This window comes from Echinops telfairi, unplaced genomic scaffold (assembly GCF_000313985.2).
Source record: "Echinops telfairi isolate 266 unplaced genomic scaffold, ASM31398v2 ScPeMD7_1713;HRSCAF=2227, whole genome shotgun sequence".
NCBI classification, from domain to species: domain Eukaryota; kingdom Metazoa; phylum Chordata; class Mammalia; order Afrosoricida; family Tenrecidae; genus Echinops; species Echinops telfairi.
In genome coordinates, this window is record NW_022105611.1 from 19939510 (window position 1) to 19961353 (window position 21844).

Genomic DNA, 21844 nt, shown 5'->3' on the forward strand with positions numbered 1-21844 from the left:
CCAGGATAGATGACTTCTTCAGGACCAGTGGTGAGAGGGGCGAGGCCTGGAGGGTGAAGGGAATGTGGGATAGAAGGGGGGAACCAAGTACAAGAATCTAAGTACTGTATAGCCTCCTCCCTGGGGAATGGACAGCAGAGAAGAGGGCGGAGGGAGACGTCAGACAGGGTAACTTATGACAAATCTATAATAATCTATGAATTATCAAGGGTTCAGGAGGGAGGGGGAGGCGTAAGGGAGGGGGAAAATGAGCAAATGATATTGAGGGCTAAAGTGGAGAGCAAATGTTTTGAGATTGATGAGGGCAACGGGTGTATTTAGTGGATGTATGTATGGACTGTGATAAGAAATGTACGAGCTCTCAATAAAATAATTTAAAGAAAAATCCAACCAAAGCAGTGACTTCAGAAAGGATGTTAAATTCAATGTAGATGTTAAATTCAAGAAGGTTATGGCAACTACTTTTATATTATATGATGTCATTTCCCTTCATCCTGAAGACATTCTTCAACGTATTTTTTTGGTGTGTGAATGGGTGAAGGTTTATAAAGCAAATCAGTTTTATACACATTTTGTTTCATATTGATTGCTATCTCCACAGTATAATTTCACTTATGCTCCTTTCTTATGTGTTTTCATGTTTTCATTGTTCCTCTTCTACCCCTTCCTGTCTTTTGAAATTTGTCTTCGAGTAAATGCTACGTTTTTTACATCAGATGGTTTATTATTCAAAGGAGTGTTTCCTTCCCACATGTTACAGCTCAATTCATACACCCGAAAATTGAGCCACCACCAATTGCAATGTTTCTGTAGGATTTATTGATGCAATAAAATCTTTAAGATGGTGATACCTAAAGAAAAAAAAAAAAGAAAAGATGCTGATACATATAAGGTATAAAATTTGGAAAGCGTTGATGCCTGAAATAAGAGATCAGAACTGATCCATGGAAGAGAAGCAACATCAAAGCATGGACAGAGGCCTAACAGAGCCAGTGGCTTTGTCCCCATGTCCCGAGACCATGTGCAACTCTTCCCTCTGCCTCAGTTTGTCCTTGAATTGAACCAATAAAACTCCTCCACACACACACACAAAAAGAAAGAAAATTGAGCCACTGTAAGTGAGTTCAGTTCTAGGTCTAAAGGTTGTATTTTTGTATTTTTTCGTATGTGTCCAGGAACTCTCTCATTTTTGTCATTCTCATTCTTAAAGAGTAGTATAATTGGCTTTAGGATTTGGTGGTGCAACTTTTTCTCTGTGGGAAGTGAAGATTTGTATCTACCCCTTTATATATAATCCCTTCCTATTACATTCTCATGTGTATTTTTTTCCCCCTGGATGTTTTCAAAGTTTGCCAAGCTGTGATTTTCTTTGTATTTATCTTGCTTGGAATTTTTTGAGTTTCCTGGATCTATGAGTTCTTGCCTCTCACCATATTTGGGAAATGTTCAGCTATTATTTCTATAAATATTTTCTTCCTTATTCTCCTGGAACTGTAATTTGACATATTAGATTATTTGATATTCCACTATAAATAATTGAAATGGTTCATTTTTCTTTAATAATTTTTCTCTTAGAGCTTCGTTTTATAATTTCTACTCATCTATATTCAGAAGTACCAATTATTTTGCTATTTCCAGTCTGTGTTAAATCTAAACAGTTACTGTTACTACAATAATCCTCACGTTTACATTTGAGTCCTTACTCATTTCTGTTTCTCTGCTAGATTTCCCTTCTATTAATTTTTTACATGTTTATCTTCTTGTAAGTCTTTGAATATATTTATAGTGGTTTCTTGAAATCCTTGTTAACTGCAGTGAAGGTAATCTCAGAACCCATTTTTATTGACTATTCTTTCTAGTATTAATTACAGTGTTTTTCTTCCTATATCTAGTAATTTTTATACTGTATACTGGATATAATCAGTACAGATAGAGTATTTTTTCTGGTTCTTTAATGGATAGTTTTGTCCTAGAAGGTAGTTGAGTTGACTGAACTTAAGTTTTAATTTAAATTCACATTTAGTGAACAACAGATAAAAACCTGCTTAATCCTTTCAACATCAGTTACTGCTTTTTTACTGAAAGCAGAGATAAATCTGCTTGGCCTTTTGTGAATTGGTAATGTCTGTGTGCTTGCTTGGTTGTTTTCCTTCATCTTGTTTTTTCACACTCCTCAGCTTTTAAATAAATATCCTTTATCGATATCCATAATTTGAGAGCATATTGGTTATTAAAGACAAGTGACAAACTCAGGACCATGTGACTTTTTATTAATGGAACCTTTGCAGATCTTTCAAATTAATTTAATTGTAATTCTTTGCCCCCCTCCTCTCTTTTCAATATGTTCCCCCCCCAAAAAAATAATTTTGTTGGGAGTTAATACAGATTTCTTTATTATTCAATAGTTCATTCACATCAAGCAGTATTGTACAATTACTACCATGCTCAGTTTCAAAACATTCCTTTCCTCCATGAACTCCTGGCATTGACTCCCTTTTACAACCCCGCCTCCCCTCGTCAATTGTAATTCTTAGTGGAAGAATTATTTGATAAGACAATGAAGTGTATTTATTGACTGAACCTCTTATTTTCTTTTCATTCAGTTGGAAAGACATCGTTGATCACCAGATTCATGTATGACAGTTTTGACAACACCTATCAGGTATTTTGTTTTGCTACCTTATTAATTGTCTCTATTTTATGTTCTAAACAATATTCACGGTGTTTTTTAAAAGTTCATTTATTTTCTTTTTAGTTCATTTATTCTCATGCAGTCATGGGTGTAAAAGTACTTTTTGTTATCTGTTAAATACTACATAAAATTTATATCTTCTCATTTGAATTCTTGGCTTCCTATCCCAAAATGCATAAAAAATTATTTCTGATACCATCTGAGATGAAGTTAGTAAGTATTTAATTTTTTAGAGCTTTCATTCAAATATAGGTTTTTGTGATTTTTAAAAATATATATATACATATATAAAGTTGAAATCAGGAATGAATGATGAAATTGAAGGTATAGTAAATAAGTTTGGAAAATTCACAAATATGTTGCAGTTAAACATTACATGCTACGAAATTATCATAGGTCCAATAAAAATTGCAAGGGAAATCATCAGATACTTTGAGACAAATAAAAATAAAAATACAAGCATACTAAATAAAGCTAGAGAATGTAGCTGAAGCACTACTAGAAGGAAATTTATAGCAGTAAATTCTTATAAAATGAAGACAGACCTCAAATCAATAATCTAGCCTTCCTATCTTAAGGGAAAAAAGGAGCAAATTAAACTGAGAAAGCACACAAAAGCCAGGAACTCATACTGCCTCATAGGGTTTTCTTGGCTCTAGTCTTTATGAAAGCAGACCATATTACCCTAATAACAATATCAGACAAAAGAGACATCAAATGGAATTAAAAAATCTATACAACAATGTTTTATAAATATAAATGTGCATATAATGCATGTAAATATATGTGTATACAAATACAAACAAGTCCTCAACGAAGTACTAGCATTCTGAGTCCAGCAACACGCAAAAAGTATTACATACACTTTTTTTGTAGTTTTAAAAAAAATCATTTTATTGGGGGTGTGTACAGCTCTTCTCACAATCCATCCATCCATCCATGTATACATACATCATCATTTTCAAAACGTTTTCTTTCTACTTGAACCCTTGGTATCAGCTCCTTAGTTTTTTCCTTCCCACCATTGATAATTTATAAATTTTTTTTTTTTCATGTCTTACACTGACCGATGTTATTCTAGGTTTAAGCTTTTCTTGCTTACTATTGGTTTTCCATCTTTTTTGATACTTACTTTTTTCTTTTCTTTTTAAAATCATTTTATTGGCTCGTACAACTCTTTATTTTCTTCTTTCTTGCTCTTTGTCTTTATATTATTTTCTTCTTGTTTGCTTGGGTTTTCTTTTAATCATTTTATTGGGGGCTCGTACAGCTCTGATCACAATCCATACATCCATTCATTGTGTCAAGCACGTGTACATTTGTTGCCATCATCATTCTCAAAACATTTGCTTTCTACTTAAGCCCTTGGTATATACACTATTATCAGTAATTTTTATCCCATGAATTTAAAGTTGCTCAACATATGAAAGTTAATCAAAGGTGTCAACATAATGCATTACATTAAGCAATGTAATACATCATATGAATAGAATAATACCTATTATTATCTCAATAGATGTAAAAACAGTAGTTGACAGAACCCAGCATTTTTTCATGATAAAAACACTCAATGTATTGTGAGTAGAAGGAATCTTCCTCAGCACAATAGATGGCATCTTCAGTAAAGTGAGATTATTGGCTATGCCTCTTGTATCTATAGTCTTTGTAACCCAGTGATTGGGTAGAACATACAAATAAGGTATATAGGACTCTTAACTCATAGTCAGTTTTGCTATCTCAAGGGATATACAAGTGAAAGATCTTAGAATTAAGAACAGGGAATCCCATTAATAGAGGGGCTACCAGCTGACTGCATGCTGAGTTTCCCTGCCTGAAGTGATGGGGACATTAGAGGCTATAGTACCAAGACCATGAGACAGCAGAGGAGCCACACTTAGACCATTAAAGAGCAAAGGGTTTCCCAGTCTATGGAAAAAATAAAGCTGAGTTCTTTTGGGCAGGATGTACCTGACATGATCGCTGAAGACAAAATGGGTACATAAGCAAATGTAGCAAAGAAAGCTGATGGTGCTGGGTATTAAAAGATGTCTGGGGTCTTAACGCCTTGAAGATAAACAAGTGGCCATCTAGTAGAGAAACAACAAAGCCCACATGGAAGAAGCACACCAGCTTGTGTGATCATGAGGTGTCAACAGGATCAGGTATCAGGCATCAGAAGACCCAAAAGAAATGATCATATCAATGCCAATGAGTGGGGACCAGAGTCTCTAGAGACCAAAGCCCATTTGTAGACAATAGGACACCCCTCACAGAAGGGTCACAAGGAAGGGACAAGTCAGCCAGGGTGCAGCATAGCGCCTATAAAACATACAACATTCATCTAGTTCTTTAATGCCACCCCCACCCCATCATGACTTCAGCTCTACCTTACAAATCTGGCTAGACCAGAACATTTACACTGGTACAAATAAGAGCTCTCGACACACGACACACGACATCCAGGACTGATAAACCCCTCAGGTACAGTAATGAGAATGGTGATACCATGAGAGCAGGGGGGAGGTGGGAGAAAGGGCAAACCGATCGCAATGATCAACATAAAGCTACTTCACCCCAGGAGGACGAAAACAGAAACATGGAGGGAGACAGCAGATGGTGTAAGATAAGAAAATAATTATAATTTATAAAGGGTTCATGAGGGTGGGGTGTTTGGGGAAGAGGAGCTGTTACCAAGGGCTCAAGTAGAAAGAAAATGTTTTGAAAATGTTGATGGCCAAATATGTATAAATGTGCTTGATACAATTGATATATCGATTGTTGTAATTGCTGTAAGAGCTCCCAATAAAATGATATAAAAAAATTGGGCAGGATGCTGGCTTGCAGAGTGGGCTGACCTTAGGGTATTTATCAGCAGCAGAAGCAGGGCAAAGGCCAAGTGACTGTGTAGGTGAGAGGCAGAAGATCAGAGAAAGACAAGCTTACTGTCATGGCTAAGAAGATGGACTGTATCCTTAATCTTCACTTGTGACCTGTTAACTTTCCTAATAAACCCACAATAATGAGTATTGTTTATACAACTGAATGGATTAGTGAACACAGTAGAAAAGTAGAGTGCTATGGGAGGGATGTTGGATTTTAAGTGTGGATAAAGAAGAAGGAGGTCAGACATGGTCCCCATGCCATTTCTTCAGCAACTGTGAAAAATCTAGAGCTACCATAATAATTTGCATTGAAAGACTGAATTCTTTCTATTATGCATTGAGTTGTGTGCGTGTCCCCCCCAAATAACACGCTATAAATCCTGTTTGGAACAGATTTATCTTTGTTAATGTTAATCAGGTCTTAACAGTATAGGGTGTGAGATTTTTGAGATACAAAAGAGCAGACTTAAAAAAAATAATAAAAAAGAAAACAAACAAAAGAGCAGACGTGGCACTGCAGACATTATCTGAAGATGATGCAGACAGACTAGTCTGTCTGCCCAGGAACTTTAAGAACTAGTGGCTTGAGAAGCTGAGACAAAGATTCTTCCCCCAGAACCTTTCCTACTCTGTTGTCAGGAATTCAGACTTCTAGCTACCTAAGCTGTGAGAAAATAAATTTGTTAACGCTTCTACTGTGGTATTTCTGTTATACTAGGATTGAGTAAGACAGATTCTTCTTAAAATCTAGAACATTATCTGTCTGTTCTCATTGTTTATTCAGTCTTACACTAGAGGTTCTAGAGGCCATTTGGAGGGAAAAGAAAAAAAGAAATCCCATCCAGATTAGAAAAGTAAAAGTAAAACAATTTGCACATGACATGAGCTAGTATATGGAAAATCATAAGGCATCTACACAAAAAATATATTAGAAATAAGGATATGGGATCAATATACAAAAATAAATTGAATTTTTAATATTAGTAATGTACAATTAAAATGGAAATTCAAAAGCTAATGTAATTTAAAATCATATCAAAAGGAGTAGTATACCTAAGGATAAGTTAAAAAAGTATGAAATATTTGCACTGAAGTTTAGGACTTTTGTACTGGAAATTATACAGTGTCATTGAAAGGAATTGAAAGAACTAAGTAAATGAAACAAGATCCTCAATTTATGGATTGAAAGAATTAATATTGAAAAAATGACTACTTCACAAATTTTTTTTCCCCACAAATTGATATATAGGTTTTATGGAGTTCCTGTAAAAATTCCAACTGAATTCTTTGTAGAAATTGATAAGTCTTAATATAGAAACACAAGCGGCAGCCAAATCACAGATCTTACTACAAAGCTACAGCAATCAATGTTATTTAGTACTTGTATAAGAGTAGACATATAATTGGAATAGAATTACGAGTCTAGAAATAAACATATTTATGCTTATAACTGATTTTTGGCAAGGTAGTCAAGATGTTGCAATGGAGAAAGAGCAATTTTTTTAACAAACGGTATTGGAATGACTGCGTCTCCATAACAAAAGAATGAAGTTTATTTTACTACATACAGAAACTTCTTAAAAATGGATCAACAAGTTAGATGTAAGAACTAAAATTGTAGAACTCTTAGAAGAAAACATAGCTATATGTCTTCATGGCCTATGATTAGGCATTGAATTGTATAGGGCTGTGGTTCTCAACCTGTGGGTCTCAACCCCTTTCACAGGGGTCACCCAATTCATAACATTAGCAAAATTAAAGTTATGAAATAGCAATGAAAATAATTTTATGGTTGGGGGGGTCACTCACCACAACATGGGGAACTATATTAAAGGGTCGCGGCATTAGGAAGGTTGAGAACCACTGGTATAAGGTAAATGTTACCACATTTGAATTGTATACTATAAAAATCAATTCAAAGTTTTTATAAAATTTAAAGAGCCCTGGTGGCACAGTAGTTAAACATTCAGCTGTTAATTGTAAAGTCAGCAATTTGAGCCCATAGGCCAGAGTGCCCACACTTTTTCAGCATGCGAGCTACTTATAAAATGATCAAATCAAAATGATCTACCAACTACAAAAATGCAAAACATTTTTATTACATTTATTCATAAATGTTTTGAGAATTATGTGTACAATGTATGTTTATGTACCTTGCATAACCACATGAGTCCGTATTGCACAACACAACACAATTAACTATGTACATTTTTTGTCATTACCTGAGTTTACTCTGATGACTTGCAGTGATTGGAATGAGAATGAGCCAGGGATGCATAGTCTTCAGTAGCTGCTGACACAGCCAGCCTCGAGTACACTTCCAAATGATCACCAGACATGGTGGAATGGTACTTGCACTTAATGATCTTTATGTGGGAAAAGGTTGACTCATACAAATAAGTAGAGCCAAAGAATGCAGTCAAGGAGGTAGCACATTTTCTCATGTTTGGGTACTTTCCCTCTGCGAGTAAGTTCCAGAACTGCATGCGCTTTGGACTTCAGCTGAATGCGGGCTTGTGGTGTCAAAATCTCCCATTCCGTATGAAAGTGATACGTTTCTGTCTTCTTACTTGGTCCAGCTCCCCCACTCATTTTAATACCCTTTCTTATATTTAAGAGAAAAAAAAAACCAAGGTCTAAAAATTGTCGATAACTTAGCTTGTCAGTTTTGCTACACTTAGCTCAGTTGTTTGCACATTCGTTTGACACCTAAGATTGCATCTGATTGGTTGCACTGTATGTCAGTTAAGTGACGGGATTGATGATAGGCTTACGTCTATTCTTTTAATGCCATGTGATCTACCCACACTACATTTGCGATTGACAAGTAGATCGTGATTGACGTATTGAGCACTCCCACCATAGGCAGGTCTGCAGGAGAAAAGACCTGCCATTCTTCTTCCATAAAGATCTCTACTTAGAAAACCCTATGGCATAGTTATGTTCTTACAGTGTCACTTTGAGTTGGAATTAAGTGACAGCACCAAACAATATAAAAAAGTGCTATATAAAATTTGGAAATTTTCCATTTTCTTTATTTTTTTTAACTTTTTGTGAATTGGGTGGAGGATTACAAAGCAGAACAGTTTTCCATTCAATAATTCATACACATTTTGTTTCATTTTATCCACTGCAATTTTTGCAGTGTAACATCACATCCTATTACTTCGCTGTGTTTTATGTTTCCTAACCCTTCTGACTTTTTTCCTTTGGTAAATATTGTCTTTTTGAACTCAAATAGTTGATTATTCTATCATTTGTTTAGTTTGTGACCTAAAGGGAGAATAAAGGTCTTAATCTTGGGGCGGGGGGGGGGTTCTGTTAGTTTCCATGAAACTAGTAAGTTTTTTCTTTTTATGATTTTGAATTTTGTTCTACATTCTTCTTCGCTTCTCCCCAAGACTTCCTGATGTGCTCCTTTTCAGAACAGTTGGAGGGGTAGCTGAGCACCATCTAATTCTGGTCTCAGAGTTAAGGAGATTAATATTTGTGTGCACTAATTGTCTCTATGTATATTTTTCTTTCCTTTTTTAATGGGAGACAGAAAGTTTTATTTGATCCTGTTAGGAATAGGAAAAGCTCGCTGGAGCACAGGGACCAAATCAGTGAACAGATGCATGAGACCGAGGCACATGGGTGCAGTTTAGAGCACCTTCATCTTCTCAGGAGCATCTTTCCAATGAGTGGGAAGAGACTGCAATTCCAAGTGCAGTGAAGGCAGATGTTAGGGATGGCGGAGGGCCCCAACCTGATACACCACAAACAGACAGCAACACCAGGTCCTTTCCCCATGGTGACTCTCGGCTCACAAAGGAAGTGCTACCAGAAGGCTGGTGTTTTTGATCTTTCATTACTCTATATTCCTCTGCACAGGAAAAGACCAATAGTTACATCCTGGGTGGCTACTTACAGCTTTTAAGACCTCAGTCATTATTTATCAAAGTAGAATGTAAAACATTGTCTTTGGGGGTTAAGGTTTAAATAATATTTCAAGGCAACTTTCAATAGTTTATCTAGTCTCTATGGCTCCAGAAACTCTGGAGTCTATAAGAATTTGAAAATCTGTTCCACATTTTCTTATTTTGATCAGAATTCATCTGGAATCATTGATGAAAATGTTTAGTAATGGTAGCTAGGCATCACCCAGTTTTTCTGGTCTCATTTGTTCATGAAAACGATTGGCCATACATTGCATTTCCCCAACCTTTTCCTCCTCCTCCTTTTGCTCCAGCCAACTAGAAGCCAGTTGTGTCACTTGTAAACTGTTAAAACCCCAGGTACTATGCAATGAACTGGGAGGAAGAAGATAATGAGATATCCCATGAAACCATGGAACCTTAGTCCATGAGGTATTTTGTTATACATGCAGCACTAGCAACTGTTTATTGTTGTAAATATATATGTGAGGTTAGGAAACTAGAGAAGAATCACATCTCTAGCCGAACAATTCGAAGAAAAAAAATTAAATCTTGAATTTCAATATTGAAAAAAATCTGTGCACCAAACTGAATGATGAAGCATCAAAAGAAGATGCAAAGGATACACAGTACTGTATCAAAAAGAATTGGTTGACATTCAACCATTTCGTTAGGTAGCATATGGTCGTGAAATAGATGGTGTTGAAGGGAGAAGTTCAGGTCACCTTGAAGGTATTGACAGCAAACAAGGTTCCCGGAATTGATAGAATACCAGTTGAACTGTGTGAACAATCCTTCGCAGCTCTGATGATGCTAGTTTGTTTGTGGCAAGAAATTGGCCATTTGGAGAAAAAAACCAATATTATGCTCATTTCAGAAAAGGGTGATCCAACAGTATGGAAATTATGAACAGTATTAGTAATATTACACACATAAAATTTATTGAAAATATTTCAGAAATGATTGCAGGGAGCTGCCTGAAATTCAAACTGGATTTAGAAGAGGACATGGGATGAGGGATATTGTTGCTGATATAAGATGAATCTTGGCTGAAAGCAAAGAATATCAGAAAGATGTTTTTCTTTGTTTCATTGACTATACATGTAATTATATGATTCCTAATAAATTAGGGATAACATTGTGAAGACTGGCAATTCCAAAATACTTGTGCTCATGTGGAACCCACGCCAAAGGCAGTCATTTGAACAGAGCTAGGGGATACTATGTGGTTTAAAATTAGGAAAGGTGTGTGTCAGGGTTATAACCTTTCGCCATTCTTACTAAATCTGTATTCTGAGCAAATAATCCGAGAAACTGGACTATATGAAGAACGCAGCTTGAATAACACAGCTTTAGGTTTGAAGAGGAAGTCTCATTAATAACGGGTTAGATGACATGACTCTGACTAGTGAAGATCAAAGATTACAGCCTTTAACATGGATTTTAACCTCAATAAAAAGAAAAATCCTCACAACTGGCAATAAACAGCAACATTAAAAAGAAAAAGTGAAGTTGACAAGGACTTTATGCTCAAGGTGTCTACCTTTGACACCTATGGAAGCAGGAGTCAGGATATCAAATGATGCAATATTGCTTTTTGAGAAATCTGCTATAAAGCCCTGAGGTATGCCTACCCCAAGTCATAGTGCTCATAGGGACATGCTTGGTAAAGTAGATGGTCAGCAAAAAATGCTTATATGTAGTGATTAGACTGTAAGGTAGACAGGAGTAAGAACATGAGCCAATAGGATTTGCTGATTTGTTAGAAGGAGGTAGGGTGAGGAAGGGAGAAGAATATCAAGAATGACTAGTAGGTTTTTACCCAGCAGAAATATAAATATGTAGTATTTTAACTTTAACTTAAGTAAGAATGAGTAGAGACGGGAACAGTTTTTCAAAGGGGGTTAAGAGTTTGGTTTTAGATGTTTAGGAGCATCTGTTCATAACCTTGAATTAAGAGAACAAAAAATTTGTTGAACTGGAACCCTTGTAATGCTTTTTGATTTTTCCCTCTCACGACAACACTACTCAGGGTGCTTGTGTATAACCAGCCTTGGAGGTTTAGTATTATGGTTTCATGGGAGAGTGGTCTACTAACATGTTTAGGGCTTATATTCCACCTCATTCATTGCACAACGCTTCAGTTCTTAAAAACTTGCCAGTGGCTATCAATGGCACAATAATTGGTCTATTCATCGAGCATTGGAAGGAGAGTCAGGAATTAGGGATTAAAGGAGTATATGGTTAATTGCCTCCATGAACAATTCCTTTTTTTTTTTGGCTATGACACTAAAAGAACTGGATTGTGCCTGGCTAACATTAGCGAACATTTTGACCAAAGATTCCAGAGAGGAATCCTGCTCAAAAGGGAGGAAATGTGAAACAATTTCAAATTTTCATGAATTTCTGTTTTCTGCAATCATGGAGGATGAGTGAACCCTTGAAACTATGATAATGTTTAAACCTTAAACCAAATAATCCTTAAACCTTAAACAAAAATATTCTTTGAAGTCTTCTTAAAGCCAAACAATCGTTTAGCCTAACAGGTAAGGTGTCTGCCTTGACCACTGTGCTCTTTTAAAATCTACTTCTATGGGATCAATTATGTTATTGGGGAAGGATAACTCAGAAATGGAGAGAATTTTTGCCTGGCTCGAAGAATGTAATCTATATAACTGAATTATACATATAGAAAGTGTTCAGCGAATGTATTCTGCTGTGTATATTCTCAAAAATAAATGAAAAAGAAAATTAATTTTTAAAAAATCATCTTACTGAAAAAAAAAAACCCCAAAACTTTGGTCATATGCAATCTCAAATGTACAAACAAAAGTTGTATGGCTGATATTAGACCAGTTAGTTGGCATCAATGAATTTCAAATTTCTTATTCCTGTTTTTTATCCCGTTAAAAGTTGGGATGATGATGGTTGTCTTGGAGTGATATACAAAGGTTTTTGTTATTAGATGTTGTCATAGCAACCATATGTACTAAAATGACAAAAATATGTACAACTGCCTTGTCTTACACCATCCTCACAATGTTTTTATGTTTGGGCTAATTGTTGCAGCCACTGTGTTGAATCATCTTGAGTCTTAGTGTTTTCTCTGGTTCTCGGCTTTACCAAGCATGATGTCCTTCTCCAGGGATTGGTCCCTCCAAATAAGATAGGAATAAAGATGGTTATGTGAAGGCCCTAGAACAGTCACTAACACAAAGTAGGTGTTCAATAGATGGGAAGCCATTATGACTAAAAATTTTGTTCTTTCTTACCTTGATGTATTTTTATGTTTCTTCATACTTAATTTCCATTTTAACCCTAAACTGCTGACCACCATTAACCTCCCTGTCGGTAATCCCTAGTGGGGCTCGGGGTAAATGTTAACTGTCAGAAGCGGTAACCCCAAACCACACTCGGGGTTACACTGCAGAGATTACACTGCGATCTGACTTCCTCGTCCCTTCTGATCCGTTCTCTGTGGGCAATGTCACCGCACGGGGGTGGAACTGGGCGGGAAATTAAAAACTGCAAGTCTAAAAGACACACACACACACACACCACCCTCATCACCACCCCCCCCCCACACACACACACTGTAACTTGTGAGGATTACATTGTATCCAAGCAAATCACCTCAGATTTGACCCTAGATCAGTCTCCAGGGCCCTGCCTGCCCTTTTACTGCCATTTGGAAAATTTTTTGTCCATGGCATCAAAAAAGTGCCACTTTAGCAAAAAGGAGTTTTAGATCAGATAAATGACAAAGACAATGACTTAGAATTACTCACAGAATTGAGTGATAGCGGTTCATGGGGAAATTCATCATCCAACGCTGAACACTGATCAGATTAGTGATGACAGTGACGATTCTGCACCTGAGCTCAGCGATGTGCGAACTTGGTGCTCTGTTGTCTGCGGTATGGATCAAGCAGCCCCCCCCAAGATTCCCGTTTACTGGAGCACTTGGTATGAAAGTAGACGTTGACCCCAACAACACTTTGTCCTACCTACAATTATTTCTGACCGATGAGGTCATTGAAAAATTGTTATGGAGACAAACCAGTACAAAGAGCAACAATCTGCTACTATGTTTCATAAGTTTTCAAGAAGCAGGAAGTGGGAACCAGTGACCGAAGATGACATTTGGAAATGTCTGGGCGGAATAATACTTCAGGGAGTGGTGGGGAAACCCCTGTGGAAATGGTATTGGACCACCAATGAATTACTTGCAGCTCCATTTTTTGGCCACCATTATGTCAGAATACAGACTTTCCCTGATTATGACATTTTTTCACTTCACAATGAAGAATTTGATGAAAGTACACATCCTGCACCAAAACTAAAGAAAATTTGGGAAGTATCGCAAATGATTGGAAAGAATTTTCAGCAGACCTATGTGCCAGAAAGATATCAGCATAGATGAAAGTCTAGTGGCCTATAAAGGACGGCTCAGCTGGATACAATGCATTGCATCAAAGAAAGCACGATTTGGCATAAAATCCTATATGCTCTATGAATCGTCAACTGGCTACATTTGGAATTCGGTCATACACAGTGGAAAAGGCACAAAATTCAATCCAAAGTACAGCGACTATGGAATGGCAACATCTGTTCTAACACTCATTGAGTCATTGCTAAATCAGGGCTAAATCAGGGCTAATGCGTTACAACTGACAACTTTTATACATCCCCTGAACTTTGAGTTTCTTATAAAAAACAAAACCTATTCCTATGGAACCATCAGGGCTAACCGGCGTGACATGCCAGCGATGTTTGGCAAGAAGAAGCTAAAAACTGGAGAAATGGTTGCCTGGCAGAGAGGCAAGACGATGGCACTGCGATCATGTGACAAGAGAGATGTGTGCCTAATGAGTACAGTTCATAATACCTCAACTGTTATGGTATGCATGAAAGGTGGGAAAGAAGTCATGAAGCCACAAGTAGTGATAGATTACATAAAACCACGGGAGATGTTGACACAGCCGACCAAGCACTTACAGTCTACCCAGCAATGTGGGCACAGCAAACGAAATACTACAAGAAGATCTTCAGGTATCTTCTCGAGCAATGCTGTGGAATGCCTACATTTTGCACAGAGCAAAGAGTGACAAGCCTTTGGTTCATTCTGACTTCATTTGGAAAGTTGCTGAAAGGATCTTTGTGAACCACCACACACCATCAATGGCTGTGAATAGACCTGGACGTCGCGCTGTTGACTTTGTCAACCCAGAACGCCTGACTGGTCGTCACTTCATGGACTATATTCCACCAACCGAAAAATGTGAGCACCTACAAGGATGTGTGTGGTTTGTTGCTCAAAGCAAAATGGCAATGGAAAGAGAATACGAAAGGAAACCAGGTTCCATTGTCCTGATTGTGACATCGGACTTTGTGCAGTCCCGTGTTTCACAATTTTTCACACTCAAGATTTTTCTTGAATGCACCCTTAATGTTGCGCCCTTTTTGAAAAATTGCAGTGTTTTTTATTTGATTACATTATTGAAAAAATGTTATTTTTATATTTATTATATTATAATTTATGATTTTATGTATTAAATTTATCATGCCTGGAATGTCTACTAGAGAGATTAAAATGAGTACTTTCTTTTTTTTTCCATGGTAGCATTGCTCACCTCAGCCCGCTTCATGGTCCTTGTGGGGGCAAACCTGGCCACGATAGCCGGAGCAGCCTCGGGGGAAGAATGAGTACTTTCTTAAGAATTACAGACCTACAATACAAAACAACAAATTTTATGCAAAGCAATGTACTGCTTTCGGTACAAAATTACTGACATAATTAGACTGCAAGGGAGGTTAAAATATTAATATTTGTTAACATCTTTGCTTTGTTTTCTTTTTCAGGCAACAATTGGCATTGACTTTTTATCAAAAACAATGTACTTGGAAGATCGAACAGTAAGTAATAATTTTAGAGTGGAATTTTCTGTAACACTCAAGTAGAAAACTCTGATATAAGAGGTAATTAGTGGTTATCATAGTAAGAAGTAATTAGCAAAGTTATCAAAGTAAGTTTATAGGCTTCTAGGTAAAATGTTGTTACAGAGTCCAGAGAACATTTTATTTTTGACTTCTTATCTCCAAGTGAAATTCAAAGGAAAGAGAAAACCAGATTGTTTCCAAATTCTGACGGCCCTAGTCTTCTTAGACGAATTTTGTCTTCTTGATTTGGGAACGTGATAATACATTGGGTAAAGAGATAATTAAAGGGTTATTTTCTGAAGAAATTAGAGCTGTTGAAGAACTTTTAATGTTATGCTTCAGGAATATTTCATTTGAATATTATATAGTTTGTGAATCGTAAGATATTATTTCCTGGTATACAGTGTATACACAGTGTACCAATGTAAACTGTGAATAGAAAGAAGTAATGTATTTATTGGTTGACTTTGGAATGATCCTTTTAAATGGCAAAGTAATTTCCATATACTTTGAAAAATGGCTAGTTCATGACCCATTACAGATTAAACACACAATCTTGGGTTCTGTACCCAAGTATCTCTTAAACATGTGGGTTTTAATTCTTTCATATGTTCTCTTTAGTGTTTTAGATTTAATATGTCATTTAAAAAATTTTTAAAGCTGGCAAGTTGCTTTATGGTAAGAAAATGTGATACTTGATTTCTAAGGTGACCAGACTCCCGCTTTTGACGAGACAGTCCCGATTTTAACAATTTTTCCTGCATCCCGCGGCGTTTTTAAAAAGTCCCGATTTTTGGAAAGAATGCATGACAAGCTAGGGTATACGTTTTCAGCTGCCATGTGACTATTTTGCCAGGATATGAGTTTTATCAATGGTGTCCCGCTTTTGTCTTGCTTTACCAATGTTAAAATCTGGTCACCTTATTGATTTCAGTGTTTTTTCCTCCCATTTTGATGAAGTAAAAAAGCAATTACTTCGTGGTAGTTAATAAACCCCCCCCCCAAAAAAAAACCCCCACCTCTTCTCTGATTTGATATTAATAAAATCCGTATTTTAATTTTAAGGAAAAAAAGTAATTATTTCATGTAGAGTTGCAGAAAGATGTTTTGCCCAAGAGGCACCAGAGAAGCAGATGGTAAATTGAACATCTTCAGTCTAAGGTTTGGAAGAAAATAAAAACTATAAAGCATATAAAAAAGGAAAAAGATGTTTTATCTTTTTTTGTTTACTTTGTTGTCCTCATACTCCTACAGTCACTGCGAGTTGGATTAATGGGGAGAAATGTGTATGTGGAATATAAGCAAAATAGTCAGACACCCTATTTCAAAGTGTTCTTGACCCCGTTTAGCTTTAGAAAGACTTTCTGAAAAGCATTAATTCCTTTATTCTAATAACTTGGGCTGCTTATTGACATTTACTTATGTTTTTCTCTCATTCTCACTATTTGAATACCAACTAGTACTTTTTAAAACCCTCTTGAAGGCATAGAGATTTAAAGAGAGGTGATAGGGAAGAAGAAAGGGAAACCATGTTGTCTATGTGAAATCTTTTCCAGTGTCATTTTTCAGTCATGTGTCGACTGAGCAAGCAACATTTTTAAATTCTCCTTTTTGAAAAGGAAAATTTTGTGTTATTTTTATTTTTCATGCCTCTTTGGCCTCTTGCATGAATCTCCTTTCTACCTCCATCCCTCCATCCCCTTCCCTTTTTAAAAGCCTGATTTCTTTTTTTTTCTTTTTAATATTAAGTTTTGTTTTTGTTTTGGGTTTTGGGGGTTTTTTATTTATTTTTTCCCATCCCACAGATCAGGCTGCAGCTGTGGGATACTGCGGGTCAGGAACGTTTCCGTAGCCTCATTCCCAGTTACATCCGCGATTCTGCTGCAGCTGTAGTAGTTTACGATATCACAAGTAGGTATTTTGCAATGGGTTGACCTCTCTTATTTTTCTTGCTTGTTTGACTGATTTTGTTGTTAGGTACGATTGCAATTATGGGACACAGCAGGTCAAGAACGGTTCAGGAGCTTGATTCCTAGCTACATTCGTGACTCCACTGTGGCAGTTGTTGTATATGATATCACAAGTGAGTGGGGGGAATTATGCTTTCTTATTTTCTTTAACATTTAGCTTAGCTGCATGCATGTTCTTGTCTTGTGCTTGTTTTTCATATTGGCATGTAAAAATGAGTTTTATAAGAGCAAGCTTTATAGACCAGCAGGTCAGAAATAATTACTTTGGCATCTGTGCTAACATGCTCAATTTCTACTGTGCTAGATTATTTTCTCCCAGAAATTTTTGTTCAAGTACAATCAGGAATTATCTGCAAATCTTGCTAGTATCCTTTTACCACCAAGTCATACCTTCCTTTATTCTAGTAGAAGGAATGTTTCCTTTTTTCATTTAACTTGATCTCAGATTTTTCTAAAATAAAACAGTCTGCATTTAAGCCTCTTGCCAAATTTCTCAAAGCCTCTGTTGTGGCTATTAAAAACTCCCACTAGCTTTTCTCTGCTTCCTACCATCTTCTTTCTGTAGAGGAAGACTGAGAAAACATAATGTACAGTTCTCTATTAATCATTTTCATTTGAATCATATGTGGGCTCCATGACTAAGACTGATTAACTTTGTTACTAAGAAGTTATGTTTTCAGAGGGAGGGGAAAAATGAGGAGCTGATGCCAGGGGCTCAAGTGGAAAGCAGATGTTTTGAGAATGATGATGGCAACAAATGTGCAAATGTGCTTGACACAATGGATGTATGTATGGATTGTGATAAGTATTGTACGAGCCCCCAATAAAAGAAAAGAAATTACGTTTTCATCTCTCACTAAGAAATCTAGAGAAAACCATGTAAGCAGTGGTTTCTCCTTTTTGTTTTCCAAAGACTGAATAATGTCTTTGTCATTTTAAGTGACTAAATTTTCCATGAAGCATTAGTGACTGACAGAAAAATGCTCCCTAATTGAACATGTCCATAAATTGCCTTATTATATACATTAAGTAATATTACACTTAATAGTCCATAATGTATATTAAAACCAGGATAGTACAGCTTCTGGAGGAAAGACAGGGCTTTCTACTACAATAAAAGGTTTTAGCCTCAGAAACAGGGATAGTTCTACCCTTTCCTACAGGGTCACTATGAGTCATCCTCAACTTGGTGGCAGTGATGTTAAGGACAGCTTTTAGGACATTAAAAATAAAGGTACTGTTGATTTGAGCTAATGATACTATCACTACATTTTTGCATATATCTACTCAATCAAAAGTCAAACCTAGTAGTTAGCAATAATCACATGACCAAATTAGAAGTTATAAATTTGTCATATGAGTATTTAAAACAATTTTTCTGGGTAGGTGCTATATGCAGTCTTTTCTTGCAGCTTCACTTTGGGGTGCTACTTTTTTTTTTTTTAAGTCTGTTCATTGTGCGTTGACATGTTTTGCAGCTTTAAAGTGTTTGTGCTTACTTTAACCAAAGCAAGTGAAAACTAGAGTATTTTTCTGTAAAATTTACACAGATGTGGTTAAAACAATATTAGTAACTTGTTTTCTTTAGCTCCTATAAAAAGTGGTAAAGTGCTCTGCTGAGAATCCCACCCTAGAAAAGGTGGGTTTTGTTGTGGTTGTGGTGACCTAAACAAATGAACCTCAAGTTAAAGTGATCACAAACTAAGTAAGCAGTGCAAACAGTGGGGTTCAAAGCTATTTAAGGTGTTTACAAAATCTCTTGATGTGTTGGAACTTACTGGCTGACACACTTCTGGAGATGCTTTCTTTGTCATGTTTGGTATGTATAAGTGATCAATCAAAAAAGCTTTGTGTCAATGTAACACCATCTTATCTGCCATAGCTGTCCTTACCTTACAAAAGATTTTTTCTTTTTCTTTCAAGTATATACTATATTGCACTCATTCGATCATATCGAAAACTTAAAACAATTATAAAAGGAGCACTGAGATTATTTTTCCCTTGTGATTTCTTTAGATCACTGACAGTTGTAATCAGATAAAATGGAATTATATTGCAGGCACATTAAAAGTGAGTCCTGATGTGCTGGAACCCTTCCAACTTCCTGGCCTCTCTTTTTGGTGTTGGGTTCCATCACGTAAGAAATTTTCAGTAGCACTAATCTGTGTCCATCCTTCTGTACCAGATGTTAACTCATTCCAGCAAACTACAAAATGGATTGATGATGTCAGAACAGAAAGAGGAAGTGATGTTATCATCATGTTAGTAGGCAATAAAACAGATCTTGCTGACAAAAGGTATGGAGGGCTTGGGGGTGTTTGTTTTTTTTTGCGGGGGTTGGTGTTATATGTTACTGTATTAGTCAGTCTGTTAACTTTTGTCACTAAATAATTACTTTGAAAGAAAGCTTGTCTAATCCTTAACTTATACCTCCTCTATTTCTTCATTGAAGAATCCTGAAATATATATTAAATCCAGTGAGTTTTGTTTTATCTAAACCTATTAGCATACAACTCAAGTGCAAAACTGTTTAGTTAAAAATCACGGGTAATTATAAATCCTTTAAAATTCAGAATATTTATCAAGCTTGATAAAAACAAAGAGAAAAATATCTTACAAAACAAATTCCATCATTTGTTCATTAAAAATTGTTCATAATGATTAAGTGTAAACACTCTGCTTGGTAGTCTTTCTATAAACATTTAGTGGTATTCGGTGTTTTTCGTTTTTGTTTTTGTATGGTTCAGCCAGACTGTGTAGTTGAACTGAATAGCTTGATTGTGATACTTTAGTCAAATGAGAAAGGCCATATTCAAGTCACAGGTTGTAAAATGTATTAACATTCACTGTAGAACCCTTAGCATGAATATCTGCTGTCAATGCTCTTAAGTGACCTATTGGATATTAACAGTTATTTTTTTCTCCTTTTAGTAATCTTGGCTATTATACTTAACAGACTAGCTGACACTTTTACTATTTATTATTCATTTGTTCATGTGTTGGATACTGAAATTTAGGCAATTAACTTGTGCTGTTAAGTGAAAATGTTGCCAAGAAATTCCATTATTTAAAGGCTTGTAAAGACACTAGCCCATTTCTTTCTGTTGTACCTTAATTAGAATTAGCAGTAGTTACAAAAGTCTTTTTTAATTTAAAAGTAAATTCAAAATACTACTTCATTTTTGCATTATTAAAATCCTTTAAAAAAATCCTTTAAAAAAAAAGTAGTGTGCATTAACATGCTATAAAATTTCACTGTATGAGAATATGTGGAACCCTGGTTGTGTAGTAGATTGCATATTAAAAGTTAAGAGTTCTAAATTTGAATCAACTCAATGAAAGTGAGGGTTTTTTTGATGAGAATTTGAAGACCATATGATATATACATTCTAGTAGTGAATTCCTGGGTAACATTGATTTAAAATAGAAAAATTATTTCTCTTTGTACTTACGGTCATCTAAAAGGGGGTTAAGTTACTTTTGCCTTTATTGGTTGGTATTTAAATTAAGTGTACAAATTCTAGAGACTTACATAAATTATATTGGCAATATTTTTTCTTTTAAGATGTTTTTCATTATTGCTTTGGAATTACCATCTTTCAGTAAGCCATAAAAGCATTCAGGAACCTTTAGTAGTAAGTGACTTTTTAATTTATTTTTTTGTGTGTGGCTTTTTATAAGTCTCAATAAACACAAAGTCCGCAGGAACAAAGGAAAATGAAAATCCACAAACTCTGCATAGAAAAGTATACAGAACAAAAAATCGACAGTAACTTTATACCTATAAATGCACTGACTGCAAATGAGTCAGATGCACCAGTTACGAGACAGGCGGTAAAATAGATAAGTAAAAATGCCCAGCAATAAGCTGTCTGCAGGAGACATACCTTGGACACTAAGCTAGAATTCAAAGGATGGGGAAAGCATATGAGGCAAACACAGGAAGTACAGGAGTGGCAATATTAATTTCTGATAAAATAAACTTTGAAGCAAAAACCATTATTTAAGAGGAAGGGCATTATGTAATGATTAAAGAGTTGATTCAGCAAAGGAACATGACTATAATAAGTATACACCCACTGAAAGAGCTCCAAAATTCCTAAAACAAGCTTTAGAGAAATAGACAACACTATAATAAAAGCACGGGACTTTAACACACTGCTGTTGATGCAAGGCATACTAAACTCAATATATATTGTAGGGATTACAGACAATGACATGAAACAAAGTGATTGTGAATTATTGAATTGGAAATTGATTTGTTCTGTAAACCATCATCCAAATCACAGAAAATTGTTTTAAAAATTTCATTCCTAGAAATTAGTTATTTGAAAGGATTAATAAAATCAATAAACACTGGAAAAAAATCAACAAACACTGACCAAGTTAACACAAAGGAAAAGAGGGAGAAGATGCAAATAACATTGAACATACACAGCCAAC

The 21844-nt window shown here is 35.8% G+C and overlaps 1 protein-coding gene across 2 annotated transcripts in view; it reads left to right on the plus strand.

Moving 5' to 3' along the window:
* Positions 1-21844, plus strand: part of RAB6A (RAB6A, member RAS oncogene family) — a 71081-nt gene that overhangs the window by 29959 nt on the left and 19278 nt on the right. Inside the window, exons 2-5 of one of the 2 annotated variants that reach the window (XM_004708812.2) lie at positions 2604-2662; positions 15354-15407; positions 17237-17342; positions 19587-19698. In XM_004708812.2, the coding sequence (XP_004708869.1) occupies positions 2604-2662; positions 15354-15407; positions 17237-17342; positions 19587-19698 (331 nt within the window). Of the gene's footprint in view, positions 1-2603; positions 2663-15353; positions 15408-17236; positions 17343-17408; positions 17515-19586; positions 19699-21844 lie in introns of both variants that reach the window. The other variant, XM_004708811.2, reaches the window with a different exon arrangement.